The 19,897-nt window shown below is 44.7% G+C and overlaps 1 protein-coding gene across 4 annotated transcripts in view; it reads right to left on the bottom strand.

The window, feature by feature from the left end:
* Myo5b (myosin VB) overlaps nucleotides 1-19,897 on the bottom strand; it is a 314,400-nt gene that overhangs the window by 219,922 nt on the left and 74,581 nt on the right. For 2 of the 4 annotated variants that reach the window (XM_029472031.1, XM_021150180.2), the window contains exon 1: nucleotides 8,102-8,177. The exons of the other annotated variants lie outside the window; for them this stretch is intronic. In XM_029472031.1, coding sequence (XP_029327891.1) covers nucleotides 8,102-8,152 — 51 coding nt within the window. In that variant the 5' untranslated portion in view covers nucleotides 8,153-8,177. Of the gene's footprint in view, nucleotides 1-8,101; nucleotides 8,178-19,897 lie in introns of those variants that run through there. 4 annotated transcript variants of the gene reach the window in all.

Raw genomic sequence — 19,897 nt, 5'->3', positions numbered from 1 at the left:
TTTATATGCCCCAGTACAGGGGAATGCCAGAGCCAAAAAGTGGGAGTGGGTGGGTAGGGGAGCAGGGCGTGCGGAGGGTATAGGGGACTTTTGGGATAGCATTTGAAATGTAAATGAAGAAAATATCTAATAAAAAATGAAAAAAAAAAAAGAAAAAAATACACAGAAAAACCAGTGTTGGTACCTCTCTCCTGCCCTGGCACAGAGAATAGCATTTGACCCAGGCTGACAGATCTCTGTGTGTGACTGAGGCAATCCTCAGTCAGCAGGAGACTCCTCAGTCCTAGGTTTTAGAAATAAAGATGGGAGTGGAAAACAAGAAAAAGAAAACAGCCAAAATTGTCACTGGACTTAAGCTAAATACTACGTACTTATGAGTCATGTACTACATATAAAAGACTGCATAAGAAACTGTTAACACGGCCTAAGGGAACTCCACGAATGACTGCATTCAGAGTGCAGCTTGCTGAGAGTCCCAGAGGCGAAGGACAAGCAGCTGCAGCCTTTGATCTCTGAGTCACTGCCTGCCATCCCTGTCATCCTACTCTGACTCCTGCTCTATGCTCACCTTTAGCATTTCCTTCAAACTCTCAGTTGGGTAAACCAAGAAAAGACCAGGAAGCAGACTGTGGACAATAATTTTGTTTTTTACATTGAGTTTTGCAAGCTGAACCAGGAAGAAAGTTTTGAATGATGGCAACTTCCAGTGTCTTCCAAGAAAACGCCTGCCATTTTCTCCTCAAGTGAGTTTATAATAATCCTTTCCTCCTCTAACATTCAGCAGATCATCTAAGCAGGGATCTGGGCTACACCCTTTCAGTAGTGGTCCCTCCTTGTGGTTCCATCTCCCTGCACACAGGTGACTTACCCACCAGCTACTATACAGAGGGGAAGAACATGCAACCCACATGCCTCAAGTTATGGTTCGGTCACACAGCACTAGTGGCCAGGAGAGATGACAGTAGCAGGTCTCAGGTTTTTGCCCACGCCACTGACCTATCAACTATAAACGGTGTGGGGGGGTGTCCCCATAATCATGTGCTGGACTACCTCATAAAGTTTACACAAGTACTTCACCTACACAATTCATCATAAAGGGTATAACCAAGCATTAGCCAAGTAGCAGTAGTGCACTGGATGGGGGAGGGGGACTCAGTCTTCATGCTTCCTCCAAGGGTACATAGTCCCTTAGCATCTCCATGTGTTCACCAACCTCAAAGTTTTTCAGACTCCGTCATTTAAGGTTTTATGGCAGTTTCGTTGACATAGGAATGATTACTTAAGCTACTGGCCACTGGTGATTAACTTCACCAGCTCCTCTCACCAGAGGCAAAGCACTGATAATTAGTTCCAACCCTCTAATCACTCCTTGCTTGGTGTTTTGGCATCCAGCCCCCATCCTGAAGCTATGTAGAGGTGGCAGCCACTTTGGTAATATAAAAAAGACACCAACTGCCAATCTAGAGAGTCCCGTGGTTTTAGAAGCTATACATCAGGAACTAGAAATAAAAACCAAACAAGCAATTACCCCAGGCATACATATTCTGTGTGATGTGTGGGCACCAGAGCTCCCCAAACCCGACCCCCCCCACACACACACACACACAATGACAAGAAAAGATTTCTTGTTCTTTGATCAAAGACAATGAACTTCTCTTTAACATGTGGTCAATTATTCTTCACATACACAGGCTGACTTGCAAAGTTGGTTTTCAAAGCCACACAGGTGGGATAGATACATCCCACTGGTACACCCAGGATCATCAGATTGCAAGCTCATTTATCCTCAAGACATCTGGTCTACCTCCAAGGAGACTTTCACTTTACCAAATTAACAGTCACAAGGTCATTTCCATGAACAGTTACCCAAGAAAGCACTTTCACAGCAGACGCACTCTAGCCAGACAGATATAGTAGCTGTGCAACTCCAGAGAGTAATACAGCATCTCTTGTGCCTCGGTGTATCACGAGGTCTCTTCTGAAAAATAAATGGGAGAATTCCACAACACAATAAAAGATTTCTGAACAATGCCTGGCACCAACTGAGCCAACAGTAGCACATAGTGTTGATTTGAGCTTCAACTTTCCAACCTATAAAATGAAGGGAAAGGCGAAACCACAATCCATTACTCAGGATAAAACAGGCAGCTGGGTACTCACTCTCTCCGATTTCTGTGTGAGTCATATTCAGATTGTTTATGGCACTGCTTCAACCATTTGCACTGCTCTCTCTAGGCCCCTTTATCTACCATCTTTCTCACAGTAGAATCGTAGAGCCAAGAATAATACGTCCATGAGGGATCTAAACCACACAACTGGTGAGAGAGAGAGAGAGAGAGACTAAAAAGGACTGTGTACTCATCCTGATATCCCATTGTACAGATCTCTGGCACAAAGATGGTCTGATGCAGTTTGGACTTAAACATCTCCAGCCCCAAGGAACTTATTACTCACACAGCAACTGCTTTACTTACTAGAGAGACTCCCAAAATGCTTAGGTTCCTCTGCCTTCCAGGAAATTTCAAACCTATAGAACATTTGGCCGACAGCTCACCACTCACTCTAATGGTGATGGCAACATTATTGTTTATCATTTGGAAAGTGTAAAATTGCTATTGAGTTCTAACTTGGGGATTTTTCTGAGATGTAGGTGGGGAAGAGATTACTTCCTCTCAAGAAAATGTGGCTGGGAGTAAATTTGCCTGGCTCTGCCCAGTCTTATGACACATCAGTCTAGAACAGGTTTCTTCTGTCTAAGGCAGGGCTTTCAGACCACTCTCGTCCACCTGCCAGTTCAGAACCACAAAATCTCTAGGCAGCCTCAACATAGTATCAGGATCCTGGAGAATCTGTCCTAGTATGTTGTCTAGGTCATCACGCACAAGCATATTCCATCATACTGACAGCTCAGGTTGGACATTAGGACAACACAAGCATCACTGGAATCACATGCATGTCCCCTGCTCTTTACAACTTTATAAAAATCGGAATCCATAACATCTGTAGCAATGACTAGCCAGTAACCAGCCCAGCCCATCTCCAGGCAAAACAAAGAATGCTTAGCCCTGTTACCTTTCCCAGACACACCAGCTGCTCAACCAGCACTGCCTTTTTGAAATTATATATCAGATGAAACTGGGATAACCGGTTGAAACCTTAAGCTATATGGTGACATAATGGACCATAAAAGTACACAAAGATAATTTAACATGCAAATGCTGTTCAGGATAGGGCTGTTGCCCACAGGCGAGGGCAACTACTCCAAAAGGCAGAAACCTGCCCTGTTTTATTGCCTGGGAAGGTGGATTTCTCATTTTTGCAGGTGTCCCTTCGACCATGGACTGAACACAGTATTCACGGAAAGAGAAAAAAAAAAGACATGATTGTCCATCTACTCTCACCCCACCCAAAACCTTGAAATGCCTCCAACAGTGTTTCAATGATCTTTCTATGGAATATGGTGCTTTTTTGAAATTTCATTTTTATTAAAATTTTTTTTGAGAATTTCACACATGAATTCTTTACATAATTTCTACTTCTTCCCCCTTCTCCAATTTCTGCGTGTCCTCTACTCTTTCAAACTCATGGCCTACTCTTTAATTCTTATTAATTTATATATATACACACATATACTCTGTACTAAATCCATTTAGTGGTGCTCATATATACATGTGTTTAGTAATGAGCACTTGGGATTAGATAACATATCAGGGGTCTCATCCCTTGAGAAGACTGATTCTCCTCTCAGCAGCTACTGGATTTCTATAGGGGTTTGTATAGGGGTGGGGGGTCTTATAAATTTTCTCCCACTGTCAATAGCATGCCAATTGGTACCATCATTATCAAGGTCTTCTTTAGGCAACCGTATTGTTGAGATTTCATGAATGTAGCCTCCCAGCCACGTCTAGAACACACTCTCTAGCAGCAGGTGTCTTGATCCTCTGGCTCTTACAATCTTCCTGCCTCCTTTTCTGTAATTTTCTCTGAACCTTAAATGAAAGGTTGTGTTGTGCACCCCACAGTCACTTTCTGTCTGCATTTTGACCATTTATGGACTTCTGTAATAGTCTCCATCCAGAATTTTCTTTGATGAGAGGTGAGAGTTACAGTATCTGTGGGAATTAGGATTTGTATTTGGAAAATAGGTAGAAACTACATTAGTTTGAAAAACTGACAGCAGTAGGTTCCCTTTCCATGTATGTAGATTTTGACTATGTTTAAAGTACCAGACATGAGTTCCTTCCCATTAGGTGGGCCTTAAGTCAAATTACAGCGCTGTTGGTTACCCCCAAGATACTAGGTACCACTATTACACTCTTGTGAATATCTTGCTGGGCTAGTTACTGTTGTGGTGCATATGCTATGGGTCTAGGAAGGATTATTGGCTGAGCTTTATTTTTTTTCAATGCTGTTGGTTACTCCTAGGAATATTGATTGGTTCCCACCACCACCACCACCCACCCCCGGCCTCTGGCATAGATTCTTCTACTATCAGAGTTAGACCTAGGGCTCCTAGGCCAGTTCCAGGTCAATCCCTCCAAGTTCTGTGTCTGAATAACAAATACATGCTCTCTCACACTTGTGGATCCTGGATCTAAATCTTTAGGTTTGAGCATATAACCTAAAGCAACCAAAGAGGCCAAGAGAAAGGGACCAGGGTGATGTGGATGAAGACAACACTCTGTAGAGGGGATGAGCAAAACACAGATACAATGAATAAGGAAATGGGGGAAGTGGTGGAGTTTAAGTGCAGAGGGGAAGGGTAATGCAGAGGAGGGAAGAAAAGATAAAAAACACTAAGGATGTTGTGTAAAAACAGAAACTTATGTATGTGTGTGTGTGTGTGTGTGTGTGTGTGTGTGTGTGTATATACACACACACACACACACATATATATACATACACATATATACATACACACATATATACATACATATATATGTACAAATATGTACACACACACACACACACACACACAGAGTTTAAATAGAATTATGTCACTTATAAACTAACACAGGCCTAGAAGTGTCCTTTGAGTTTTGGTCGGATGAGTCCAAGAGACTCTCAAAATAATATGTCATTGCTGTTGCCCCTTTGCTGTCTGCCAGAACATGAAAGTAGGACCCTATTTCTCAAGGTATTACACACTTCAAAGATCTTGGAGAAATGGCACTTTTCACTCACCAAAAGACTGTGGGATGGTGTAGTGTTGAGAGGAAAGTGTTGCAGATCACGGTGAGGGTAGAGGAGAAGAATAAAGTAAGGAAGGAGGTCCCAACGAGGGGGGATGGCCACCTGCTCTCTGAAATCTGGGGTAACTGCTTTGCCCTTGGGACTAGAACCTGAAGATCTTCCTTTGAGGCACCTCCACAGCTTCTCCTTGGTGACATTTTCCAGGTGCAAAAGTCTTTCCTACTCTGTTACAACTTTTGTAAACCCAGCGCACATCATTTCTTATTCTCAGCATCCAGGGAGAAGATCTCATACCCATCCTGATTAACAATCCCACATGAATAAAACATTCTTAGATCCATTAATTCACATGAATATCTAAGCACCAAGGTGGCAGGTGCCAAGGCACAGGGCCGATAAGGAACCGTTCCTCGTGGCATCAACCGACACTTTTCAGGGCTTGACCTCTCTTCAGTTCTCTGAGATCACAGGTAGTGTCACAACGAGATGTTAGACAATTATGTGAGTAGCCAATCATAGTATGAAAAGGCCAGTATAGATGTTCCTTAAAGAGATGCCAAAACATCTGTACAAGTTAGGCCTTCAATATTAGCTGCCTAGCCTGAGTTTATATGGAGCTTGGCTACCATATAAACAGCAGTCCTTATCAGTAGACTGGAAAAGGTAGCGGTCCTTATCAGTAGATTGGACAAGGCAGTTTTACAAAATGTCTGCTGCCTTGGTACAAAGACCTTACATAGGCACTCTTGTCTGTATTCTGGCTTCCATCTGTCACAAAAGCATGGGCTTCAAACGGAATTTCTCAGCATGACGCCTGGTCTCCAAACACCCTTTTAAAGAGTTTCACTATAAAATAGCACAGATATTTTTAAAATACAGAAAAGTTACAACAAGTATCCATAGCCTGAACACTCAGTGTTAATTTTTTTTTATCCAACTATGGAATTTAAAAAACAAAAATCAAAATAAGACCTTCCATCACATTTATGAGACTCATCCCTAACCCAACTGCCATATTCACCCCAAAACATGTCTGTTATGCTACCTTGACAGTGGGTTGACTCTTGCCCATGTTTGTGTGCCATAACTTTATAAACAGGAATCCTAGAATTTCTAAAATTCTGATTGTATATCTCAGATAAATGGTAACATACATAGTATCCATTCTGTAAATTTTAGAACCACCACAGACTTCATTATTGTTGCTATATGCATATCTAGTTCACCCCTTTTAGGATTCTGGCATATGGATACGGTTATCTACCCATCCTTCAATTGCTGAGCTTTGACAAGTGTTTAACTACTAATTCCTCAAACTATCACTCACATGACTACGTGTGTCCTACACCATTCCGGCACTGGAAAAACATTGAGAAATTATATGACCTCTGAGACCAAAGGTAAAAAAACTTCCTTGTAGAAATGCCAAGCAAATGAACTGGGTCTTTGTATAAAGAGCTCACAAATAGACAAAGGCTGGGGAAATGACTCAGGGGTATTACGCATGGTATACAAGTGTTCTACCCATGAACAATGACCCAGCTCCAAACCTTTAGAAGATTCCTGTTTCCATCTAACTCTAAATTAGCTCATAAGGAATAAAATGGAGAGCAATATAATTCTTAAGGCCTTCATTTTGATATATCCTCTTATATAACCCAAAGTTTCCCCTCCTTCAAGGGCCCTATATTTAACAACAACAACAACAAAAACAAACTATCACTTTCTACTAATTGCCAGGATTATGCATTTGAGCACACTACCATTTAAAACATATACATTCACACATATATCATTGTATAAAGTGATTTATAGCATGCAGTTCATCTCAGTCTTTCCAGCCTCTGTTTTGCATGTCTATCTTATCTATACATCTAGATCATAAATTTCCTTGGAGGATGACTTGTGTATTATGCATCTTTGATTCTTCCAAAATTCTTGGCTCAACAGAAGGCCTATGCCCATGGCTGACAAATCTTTGTTAATGAATTCTACTGCTCTCAGCTTCGGTAACAGCATGGGGGATGTCTCCCTACAATCATTTTTCTTTGTCAGTCATCTGACCAGAGTAACCTTCAGGAAGACGAAGCAATTTCCTTTTAAAGCAACATTTAAAAGTACATTTTAATTTACTTTTGGTCAACACATAGTCATATATTTTTAATAGGCTACAATAAGACATTCCAGTACATGGACACCATTTAAAAGCATGGGGTGAGGGTGACTGTTGGTCTCTCTTCTCAAACATTTGGTTTTGGAACAGTGGGAATCCTCTTGGATTGGTTTTTAAATATTCAATTGTTTGTTATAGCCATAATTGTCCTGAGGGCTGCAGGGCACTGGGAGTCATCCCTACATTCAGATCCAACCCTGTACATATTAACCAGGCTCTCCACTCACAGTTATATGCCTCTTTCCCTGAAGGTAGTAACCATAGTCCATTCTCTTAAGTAGAATTTTAAATCTTGATCTGAAGATCAGTTTATAGAGACCATTAAGGATAAGAGACATGAGACATAAACCCAGCTTCTTTCTGAGGAAAATTAACAAAAGACCTTTGTTTGGCACACCTGAGACTCCCCGGGCCAAGAATGAGACCACTGGTCAGAGACACAGCCCAGAAGGATGGCATCCAGTATTAATGCCCATCAGTGGGTGTCTCTCCATACCCACTTGGGATTCATGGTCAATGTGGTACAATTAGCATTTTCACTATTCTGAGAAATGACAACTATTGTACCAGGAGTGTGTTCTGCTTGTGCACCCGGTGCCTCTACCTAACCTCTCTCTTAAAAAAAAAAAAGTCTTTGGGGGGATTTTTTTTCTTAAATCAAAGATTTTCTAAAGTATAACTCGAAATCAGTAGTGCGCAAGCTTTGGATGTGCTTCAAGTCTCCCTGCAACTGACCTGCCATGTATTATTGTGCAGCAGAGAGGAGCTACTACTTCTTGGATCCATCCAGAAGGAGCATCACGGCATCACCGCATCCCCCATCCCAGATCCACAACATCCCACAGGACTAAGGAAGAACTTCCTTTATAGGGATGCAAACAAGCTATGTTCCGAGTTCCAGGCTAGAATTCAGAATTCGTCCCCCCCCCTGCCCCCCACCTCCACGGCAACCATCCTAGAAACGCTAGGTTCCCAGGATAGCCCAAACAGTCTAGATTCGGAAAATGCATCTCAGGTCACTCAGCAGGTATGTACCTGGACCCCAGCTAAAGATAAGGAGGGCAAAGACTCTACTGGGAACATAGATATGGTGCAAATGCTGGCCATCGGATCCAATGAAAGTGGAACCAAGTCCTTGTCTGTCATTCAAATGCGCTGAGGTGGAGGTGGGTTATAAAGGACATGCTAAATGTTTGAAGGGCCATCTTAAAAGCCTTGATTAGCCAATGTGTATTTACTGGTGTAGATATCTATTTCCCTCCTATGTCTATACTGATAAACTACTAAATCCCCTTCAGTGAAGAGAGTTCGTATTTGAAACATCTCTTAATGTTTTTATTCTTTCCCCCTCGTTGCGCCCCTATCCTTGTGTCCTTGGAAATTTAGTCACAACCATCACCTACAGTAATAGAGCTATAGTTTATAGATGAGACTTCATAGAGGCCAGCACCCACAGATCTTAGCCATTAACTTGGCAGGATGGTGCCAAGAGGTAGTGCACACTGGGAAAAGAGATGCTTCTACAACAGAGATGCTAGCAGCCTCCAAAGTCATCTCAACTCTCAGAAAAAGAGATGCTTCTAACCCAGAGATGCTAGCAGCCTCCAAAGTCATCTCAGCTCTGCTAACTTTTCTGTCCTATTGTCATTTGAAGCTACCTCTGCCATTGTACAATTAAAAGAATATTATTGGTTTTTAAAATGAGCCCCCCTGCCCCAGAGCCTCCTGTTTGAATACTACACCTAATAAAATGAAGCTCGGCAGCTTTGCCTTCTGTTCAGTTTCTATAGAATGAAGCTTCCATGTGCACATAGGCATACCTTGAATATACCCAGAAGCTTTCTATACTAATGGACTTACAGGAAAGAGGGGGTGGGGCTAGAGAAGGCAACGGTTAGCTTAAAGGATGCTCATTCACAGAGGCCATCCTCCAAAGGACTAGGGAGCAGGAGACCAATGAGAGACTGCTGGTTTAGGACAGCCCCAAAGAAAGCGCCCATTGGAGCTGTGTAGCCCAATCCTCTACCAGTAGACTTGGGCTATTTCAAGGCTGTTACTTCATGAGATTCATGCATCTGGTCTGCTTCTGCAGGTTTCTAATTTCAGCTGCAGAGTCAGAGTCCAGGAAATGAGGCAGACACATATAAAGGCCTTCAGAAACAAAGAAGATTCCAAATGAATAACTGCTTGCCTTGAAGGGATTTCAAATAAGAGGCTCGAAGATGGAAAGAAAAGATTAGAAGAAGAAAATGATAGACCAAAAAACCCATAGAAGCAGACACAGCCTAGAGCTGAAATCCAGAGAACAGTGATGCGAGGGGCATTCCAGCATTTGACATTGAATGGACCTGATGAAAAAAGTTTGGGGATGAGCCCAAGGTCAGGCAGGATAATGGGGAGGGGCCTGGAGTGTGCAGCTCCTGCTTCTGGGTCCTTTCTAACACTGCTAAGGCTGTGCTTACAGTTTGTAACCTTGGTTAAGATTCAGTAAAATATCTTAGTCTACTCAGAGTAGTGTAGACTAGTAACAACAGTACTGTGGAGACCACAGGATGACAGAAACGGTGGTCAGCTGCTTAGCTGGACTTTTGAGACTTACTTTCCAACAGGGTGAACCTCCGCTTCCTAAAAACAAAACAAAAACAAAAACCTGCCATCACAGATGAATGCCTGTGACATTCTGGGGCTCAGAGTAGAACAAGAGGGGACACTAGTGAGAAGGAAGGAGGCACGGAGGGTGCTCTGCAGCAAGTGCCTCATTATTTTCTAATACATATTATTAGAGGGGAGGAGAGGAGGGGAGGGGAGAGGAAGGGGAGGAGGGGGAAAGAAAGGAAAGGAAGAAGGAGGGAAGGAACGAGAATGTAAGAAAACAGAAGTGGGAGAAGAGGGAGAGGAAGGAGATGGGGAGGAAAGAAGGAGGAGGAGAGGAGGGGGAGGAGAGGAAGGAGGAGGGGAGGAGGGAAGAGAGAGGAGGGAGAGGAGGGAGCAGGGAGAGGAGGGAGGAGGGGGAGGAGAGAGAAGGGAGAGGAGGGAAGAGGGAGGAGGGAGAGGAGGGAAGAGGGAGGAGGGGGAATAAGAAAAAGGAGTAGAACAGAGGAGAGTGTCGGTGACTCCGTCAGTTGTATATTAATGGTAAAGATCGGCTTTCTTCAATTTCCTCTCACCCAACCCACCAGAAGCATCGCCAGCCCCACCTATGAGCCTGGACTGCGCACTTCTCTCATCCTTCTGGAGCACACGGTATCTGGCCCCCATCCCTCACACACGGACCCAGGCTGCAGATTGTATGAAGGCAAATGCAGCCTTGCTGTTGCTGATCCCCCATTGCGTTAACTACATGAGACCCATTAGAAGACCTCAAAAGAGCTTGTATAATTGTACTAATCAAACTCGTTCCATCTGTGCTGACCTATAAAACCTCTCTGAACTCAGTAGGAGGCTTTCTAAAACCTCTTGAGCCAGTGCGGTGTGACCAGATGAGTCCTAACTTGACTTAACCAAACTATTTAGCTATACAAACTACAGTCTGTTAAAAACCATCCCTATAGAACAGGGGCTCTCAACCTCTCTACTGCTGTGGCCCTTTAATGCAGTTCCTCATGTTATGGTGACACCCCCCCAACCATAAAATTATATTTGTTGCTACTTCACAACTAAAATGTTGCTACTGTTAACTGTAATGTAGGAAATCTGATATGCAACCCCTGAGAAAGGGTTGCTTGACCACCCCAAAGGGGTGGTGACCCACAGGCTGAGAACCTCCACTGTAGAGCAAAGTCGTCAATACACCTAACAAGAATGCTCCCTTCATCACCAATATCAGCCAGTGATTGCAAAGGACAGAACAGCCAAGCCTCAAAAGGTTCCCTGCATGCCCTTGCTACCTCAACGAGCAGAGAGAAGTAGTTATAGGTCTGGTGGCCACGGGGGGCTCTCAGCACTGGATCATGTGCCTTGTAAAGTGGAGAGAAAGCAGAGGAAACCAGAGACATCTTGGTTTGGGAAAGAACTCACCAACCAGGAAACCAAAGCTCAGTCTAAAACAAAGAGGGTCTGTGACCAAGAGCATAGGGATGTAATGATGGGACAAGGGCCAACTTCTTACAGCCTGGGCCACAACCAAGGTTCACAAGAGACTACTCAGGAGCAAGACGGTAACTCCTCCCAGAGAACTACCCACTGCCGCATCCCCTCCACAGTCTGATTTGCCTTGAACCTCCCATCAGGCAGCCTACGGTGCATGTTTATGTGGGGTTGTGCTTTAAAGATACGTGGTCACGCTATACTGCTTTAAGCAGCTCGCTATTTTATGCATGTACTGTTCAAATAACTTGAGAGACAGTGTGTCAAGCTGTAGTTGTTGTTTTAAAGCAACAGGCACCAAACCCAGCCATCCTGTTGCCTAGCTTCTAGTTAAATTATAATATCGATATTAGGTATCTCCAAAATCCTACCAAAATCAACACTAGAGTACCCTAGGACTCAGCGCTTTCTCATGGTGAATGCTCCAAAAGGGAAGTCTTCCACGCCTTATAGATCTCAAGGCAGATTTCAAAACAGCTGAGCTGTGGGACCTATCAGCAGGATAGTTGGTGGCATAGAAGTGGACCAGCAGGGAAAGGTTTCCAGCAGAGGCAAGAATTTCAACAGAAGAAAAGGAAAGACAGACTCAGACATGAATGGAGACGAATCTCATGCAGTAGAGATCGCGCAGAGCCAGCTTTTCAGTGTGAGCCAGGCAAGTCCATGCTCTCGGACCACGAGTAACTCAGAACCAGCAAATGTCCACTGAGCGGTGAGCCAAGAGTAGTCACCTGGGAGCAGCTCAGGTGATCGCACCTCGGATTTATGCAGCTTAGCTCCTGAACTCCAGGAGATGTACCAGCAAGTTAGGTGACCTGTTCCCCAGGTGCCTTCCTCAGTACCCAGGCCACTGCCAAAATCATAAATGTGTACACTCCTCTGGATGACAGGAAGAGCAGTAACTTTCATGTGATGATCTCAGAATAACTACAAAGTGAAGGTCCTTTGTGACCACTGTTAGAATCAAGCACACACAGCCCATCTTGTTTCCCAGCTATCCATCTACCACGGTATCAACCCACATCTACTGCACTGACATCTGAAGCTTCCCAGCAAAAACTAAGCATGTGGGTTTCCAAACTGAGAGATACCTGGGTCCTCGTCTCTTGTACCTACTGCTCAAAAAGTAACTGACATTGCAAAAGAAGACATCAAGCATTGGAGTAGGGTGGGCTTGGGGATGTTGAGCTACACAGTGGAGAGGCATTTTACAGAGGATGCCCTTAGAGGTTTCAGAATAGTCTAGTGACATGTGACCACTGTGTTTCAGGCCACTGGAGGCAGCATGGTGACACGAAAAGGCACAGGACAGGGAGGAAAGAAGCTTGCCAAAGTGTCATGTTGAGGCTCCTTCTACTGCCACAGACCTACCTCAGAGGCAGAGCCTTGCTGCCTTGCCTCAAAGGACAATCTAGCACATCACAGGTCTCATATCTAAGAACATGGATAGTCCAAGAACATGGGATCTCACCAAAGTAGGAGAAATGTAGGCCTTCAAGAGGCATTTTGCAAGGAGTAGAGACATCTGTCATTGAATTTTACGCTGCTTTTATGTGGGACTGGACTTCTGAGTCCTTTCAATAACTGACAGTTTGATTAAGAAATAAAACATCTTGGACTTATTTCCCTTGCAAGGTCATCTGGCCTCAGCAAGGCTAGTATGCTTTTAATACTGGACATATAAAACTTATAACTACCAAAAAACTCATTTAGCAGTACCCCTCCCCACCCTGCGCCTCTCTAGACTAGTTGGGGATACTCAAGGGAAGGCAGAGGAACCACAGTCCAGAGACTCTCATCATCCTAGGCAAACTCTAGATATTTGCTTCCTGCAACACGGTGGGCACCTTCTAAGCTAACAGCCCAGTTACCCAGCCGGTATTTCAGCAGAGTACTAGGCTGCAAACTGGAAGAGTGGTTTAAGGTGGTATGTAAGTACAGGCCAATGACAGAGGCAAGGGGCATCCTTTCTTTACTACGTGGGCACATCTGTTCACTATAGTAATTCTTAACTGACGAGTTCGCTTTCACTGTCAAGATTAAAGCAAAGTATTTTATGTTTCATCTGCTTCTGCTAAATCAGACTCTCATTTCCCCCTGAGCTGTCACACTGAGGATGGGATACACGATCCCGGCTGTGCACATGGAATTCTAAAGTCACCTTCTCAGATAAAGGAATCCTAGCTTTCTTGATCTAACGAAGCCTCTACTCTTCCCAGTCAACAGATCTGTTGAAAACAAGAAGATCTCAACAGCTAACATGCAAAGACAGTGTGTGAATTATGTCTAAGAGCTTCATTGTGTGGGCCAAGGAAGACTTTAGCCCTCTCTTCTCTCCACCCCGGAATCCCAGGACAGAGTCACTGGTCAGGCTCAGAGTATCAAGTGGTAGTGTTTATTGCCAAGCACGGTCATGGGTGTTAAAGAAGGCAGAGCCACAGACAGCGCGTCTATTCTCTCATCCCTTCAGACCAAGGAATCTGCAAACAGAACCAGGGCACAAGCTCCCTCAGTGCTGGGCTCTAACTTGGCCCATGGCTTCCTGAGACAGAGGGCATTTCTCCGCAGAGCATGCTAACAGTTCTTGATACTGATGTGGCCGGGAGAGAGCTGGAGACAATACCACACCTGAGACTATGCTGCGACTCCCTCTTTGGTATGAGGCCAATCATTTACTAAGTGGCAACTAACTCTTAAAAGTAGGACACACAGGAAGCTGACAGTCCAAGCGTCATTGAGAGATGAACAAGCTCTGGAGACCAGATCATGGTCTGGTGGCTTTGGTTAACAATACTGCATTCCAAACACAGCTGGAAGGTCTGGTGTGAGGATGTCCTGCCATGTTAAGCCAGACACCAGACAGGAAACACTAAAGGGACAGTGACACGTGGTCATAAAACCAACCTTAGCTGACCCCGTGGAGGTATACACCTTAGGAGTATGTATTCTTTCAGAGTAAGGCAGGCACTTGAGCACCCCACACCCAGAAATAGAAGATAAAGATATCTCGCCTTCCAGGAAAGAGGAGAGCAATCTGAGGGCAGTCTAGATACAGACACACGGTTTGGATATTATATCTAATATGGGGACAGAGATATTTGCTAACAGTGCCGGTGAGGTGAGAAAACCCAAGGCACTGTGGTCACGGGTCACTGAATGGGGTGGTTTGAGTAATCAGCTCCCCATAGACTTGTATATGTTCACATTTGGTTATTAGAAAGTGTCACTATTTGAGGAGGAGGAGGAGGTGTGGCTTTGTTGGAGGAAGTATGTCGCTGGAGGTAGAGGGGTGGGTTGCTTTGAGATTTCAAAAGTGAAAGCCAAGCCCAGTCAGTGGCTCTCTTTTCCTGCTGCCTAAGGATATGAACTTAGAACTCTCAGCCACTTCTCCAGTACCATGTCTGCCTGGGTGTTGCCATTTTTCTCCCTTGATAATGGACTAAATCTCTGAAACTATAAGCAAACCCATAATTAAATGTTTCTTTGACAAGGCTGGCCTTGATCATGGTGTCTCGTCATAGCAATAGAACACTAAGAAACCAAGTTGTCAACATACCAAGTTTCTGCAGGGCTCTATATGACAACTTGATCCTTCAAATGCTCAGATGTGAATACTTCAGGTAGCATCTCTCCTTCTTAGCCCCCAGGCTGGAAGCAGATGGATAAGAGGCACCCCAGCCCTGCTGAGAGGCACACTAAACTCTGGCACTCATTGTCAGCAGTCAAGCAGCAACATCGGGAAGAGGGGGCATGGTTCAGGCTCAGGTGCGAGGACTAAAGTGGAACTCACCACACTGGGAACACTCAAAGGGGCACATAGGAACATCTGGTAATAGAAAGTAAAAATTTGAACCTGGGCCTTAAAAGAACTGTTTCCTTAGCGAGAAGGGGATACAAAGGAGGGAGGGAGATGGAAAGGGAAAGGGAGGGAGAGAGGAAGGGAGAGAGAGGTTACAAGGGAACATAATATAACTGATAGGACACATGACCTTGGATCAGCTCCACTCAGTTCAAAAAACACAGGGAAAACACACACCATAGGACAGGCAGTCTCATAGAGAGCCATCCTGTATGGTTTTAAATGATGACATTTGAAAAATGAGACTTGTAAAGACTACAAATTCCATGGCCCACTGCCTCAATTTGCAGCTGTGTATGTGCAATGAGATGGAGGGTTGAATCCCAGCTGCACGGCTGGTTATTCCTGCAGCCTGGGGATCCAGCGCTCCTTCCTGGCTTGCAAACCACATGGAACTGCACAGACATGCAGCAAGGCAAAGAAATGCATCCTGCACATTTCTTATGTCCTAGAATGCATATTATGCACATACACAGTCAGCGTTGTTATCAGGGAATAAACATCTGTGGAAGTAGGAAGCCAAAGGATGTACCCTGGGGTCCTCCCAGCAAACGTTCCCTGACCTTCCATGGACAAGCTATTATCCCTCCATCCTTTCTGAATCATTTCCTTTCATGTCTTAATAATCAGACCACAAACATGAGACTCTCCTGACCACAGGGCCAAGGCTTGCCTGTACTTGAGCTCCCTAAGAATGTGGTTTCTTCGGTGGCTTGCTTGCCCCTTCTCCAGCCTGAGGGCTATTTACACTCTGCTCTTGACAGAGTTCACTCTGTTAGCTCTTGAGTGCTTTGCTTCTATGTGAATGTGACTGTAAGATACTAATTAATATTTCTCATGTTTGTGTGTGTGCATGTGTGTGCACATGTTTAGTTGTATGCACATGTATGTTTTCCTTGACCACTCTTCATCTTATTTTTTTTTTCAGACATGATATCACTGCACCTGGAAAGTCACAGATTCGGCTAGATCTGCTGGCCAGCAAGCTCTAGCCATCCTCCTGCCTCTGGTTCCTCAGTGCTGGGATCACAGGTGTCCACTACCACTCTTGGCTTGTTCTGTGGATGCCAAGAATCTAGGTCCTCACGGTTGCATAATGAGCCTTTTCCTTGGATCCTCTAACTCTCCAAGTCAAATGTGACTTTTGTATCCTGAAAATGTTCACTTTAGTCAGTCATACTCCATGAATGCAGAATCTCAAGGACAGGGGCCAGTAAGGAAGGAAGCTGTGATAGCCAGCCTTGGTTTTCAGCTTGACTCCATCTGGAATCATGTAACGCCTAAGCAGCTGCACACCTGTTTAGGATTTTCTTTGCTGCATCATTTGAAGTGAGGGAAAGCACCCTGTATCTGGGTACATCGTGTACACCCACGTCTAAGGACATGGATGGAACCAGGAGGTTTACCTTGTGGCTACTTGCCCACTCTCTGGCTGACAAACTCATCCTTTCTGCTGTTGGCCCATCGCTTCACTGGTATTAGCACTGACATCTTTGGAATTCCACCACAGACTGAAGAGTACAGAGAGATCCAGCCACCTGGACCGAAAAATGATGAGATTCTTGGCCTTTCTATTAGAAGACAGCCATTCGGACTCGCTAACCCACAGCCTGTAAGCCGCTCAATAAATCCCCTTTATAGACAGACAGACAGACAGGGAGGGAGGGAGGGAGGTAGACAGATGGACAGAGACAGACAGATGGACAAGAAAGGTAGACAGACAGACAGACAGAGAGATTGGTAGGTAGCTAAGTAGGTTGGTTGATCGATTGATTGATTGACTAATTGATTTGTTCTATCGGTTCTCTTCCTCTAGAGACTCTGACTAAGAGAAGAGCTAAGGAACCCAATGTTATTCCAATTGCAGTGTTTCCAAAGATGTTTTTAATGGGTTTGTAAGAACAATGGCTTCATTAGATCTGTAAACCACAGGGGATCCCAACAATACAGTATAAGGGTCCCCCCTTTTTTTTAATAAGTGAAACTTTTTAAAAGTATAGGATCGAGGCAAGAAATAGAAACAAGCACCTACTGTTTCTAACTAAAGAGCACGGCACTGCAAGCACGGCAGTGACGGCCCTACATCCCATCCCAGTGCACCGCACTAAGGTAGCAGCAGACAGAAAGCTTCTTTAAAACAGTCGGCATGGAGTCAGGATCAGGTCACAGACGTCCCACTGGCAAGGTTTTCATCCTTGGATGGAGATCACATTAGGAAACAGTGTCTTCTGTGACGTTCCTGGGCCTTGTCCTTGATTAAGTAAATAATGTCACTCCTGCCCCTGCAAGCACATGCTCCCCTGATGCTGGTGCCAGCCACCCTAGTTAACTGCAATGGGCCACAGTGTGGGGGGGTGGGGGGGGGAGATATGAAGGTATAGGGACTTGGGAGGAAGAGGGGGTTTGTTCAGTGGAAAGAGAATGATGAAAACCAAGATAATGAAAGAGATTATAACCATTTATCTGTGTGTGTATATACACATATACATATGAATTTGTGAGATAATAAATTTTTTAAAATACTAAGAGCATTGGGATAGATAACTACTGCTGTGCTTTGTGATTAGTGGTGCTCAGCCTCCAATTTAATCACAGACAATTCAAAGGTGGGCAGATACATATATTTCTTATATGTAAGTACACTGTAGCTGTCTTCAGATGCACCAGAAGAGGGCAGGGCATCAGATCTCATTACAGATGGTTACGAGCCACCATGTGGTTGCTGGGATTTTAACTCAGGACCTTCGGAAAAGCAATCAGTGTTCTTAACCACTGAGCCATCTCTCCAGCCCCCAGGATATACTTTCAATAAAAGGAAAAGGAAGAGAGTCAGCTCATCTGAACACTATGTGGCACCTTACAGAGTGCCTACTATGTGTCAGACAGGGTCCAGGCACTGAGAAAATGGACAAGGTTGCGGCCCCAAGGACATCAAGTAGTAGGGAGCTTACAATATAGTGAGATGAGATTCTCAGCCACAAGGACCCTTGAAGGCAACACGGGGCTGAGAAACACGCTCAGGGAAGCCAAGAGCACTCTTCAGATAGGAGACAAGCTGGGCCAAGGATGCCTCCGTGGCATTGTGTGTGCCTGGTACACACAGGCCCTGAGACTGATCCACAGCACAGGGCAGGAAAAGAAAAGATTGGAAAAGCCTCATGGACCAATAGAATGGCTCAGCAGTAAAGATTTTTGCAGTCAAGACTTGATGACTTGAGTTTGATCCCCCAGAATCCAGGTAAAGGTAGGAAGAACAAGTTAGTGAACTCCACAAGACTGTTCTCTAACCTCTACATGCAAGCATGCATGCACAGCACCCCTGGACATGGGCACGGCCAGACAGACCACACACACACACACACACACACACACACACACACACACACACAGAACATTTGTGCTGACTCATCCTGGTAACCCAGGCACTGAGACACTCTCATCAAGAGGCAAGGCAAAGCCCCTTCTTTGCCAGCCGGCCACCTATGCCCATCACACTGCATCCCAGGGAAGCTGTGGCTGCAGCTCTGGTTCAGCACAGCCCAGCAGCAGCACTTGGAGCACTCAAGGGTCAGTGTGGCCCATGACAGGCCATGTCAAGACTCCATTCCTATCTGTTGCAAGCCAAGGAGGGCCCTCTGGTACCAGCTCTTCCATCTGTGTTCCTCTGCCATAGCATTAACTCCTTAAAAGCAGTGCACTTCCAAGCTAGCACACAGTAGGAACTTGGCATCTATGTGAAAATAAGCACTGACGAGTGACAGTAACACAGTAGTCATGATACTCCTGAAAAATGAGCCAGTTGCCGCAGCCACCCCCAGCAGAGCATCTTGCTTCTCCGCCACAACAACACTAAAACAAATGGGGCCATTTATTTCAATAAGACACTTATTAACACAACACAATCCCCAAATCACAAACACCCAGTCCTATCACCCACATTAAAGTTTAAAATAGTCTTGTTTAACGAAGGTTAGGCGATGCTGATTGCCTATGAATAATGCACAATTAGAATATATTCTCATTGCCAGGAATTAATGGTTGTTTGCTGAGATATTTTAGTGGAGCCTCAGGCTCCCTGCCCAGCCCCACCACCCACCTGCTGAGTGACAGGAGGGATTCTCACGGGCTCCCCATCTTTACTCTCAAAGGATGTGACCAGTATCATGCTATGTTGGTCAGCACTGTTATAAGTGCCCCTTAGAGGACAGTGATCCAAACCCATCCCTGGGGAGCTCCGTTCTAGAGCAATGCCAGGGAGTGCTGTGACACAAGCCACTCTGCCTCCTGACTGCCAGTCTTTTCCCTCTGTGCTGTGCTGTCATCATTTCTGCAGGGTCTGGAGGCAAATAGCTTTTTCACATTTGTATGAAAAGATGCAGGCATGTGCACATCAGAGAAAAGCCTATCTCGGGGCTAAGAAACACTGCTCTGTTAGGATTCCGTCAAGTCAGAGAACGGCTTCTCTCTTTCCTGCTGTCCGAACACCATCAGCTGTGGCCTTGTCACAGGCTCAGATGGGGCATTTTGTTCCTGCGCATTAAAGGACACCCAGGAAAGCATTAACTACCCAAAGATAGGTATGCTAG

The sequence above is a fragment of the Mus caroli genome, chromosome 18 (genome assembly GCF_900094665.2).
Source record: "Mus caroli chromosome 18, CAROLI_EIJ_v1.1, whole genome shotgun sequence".
NCBI classification, from domain to species: Eukaryota; Metazoa; Chordata; class Mammalia; order Rodentia; family Muridae; genus Mus; species Mus caroli.
The sequence above is the reverse complement of the archived record's forward strand: the minus strand, read 5'-3'. Positions and strand labels throughout refer to the sequence as shown.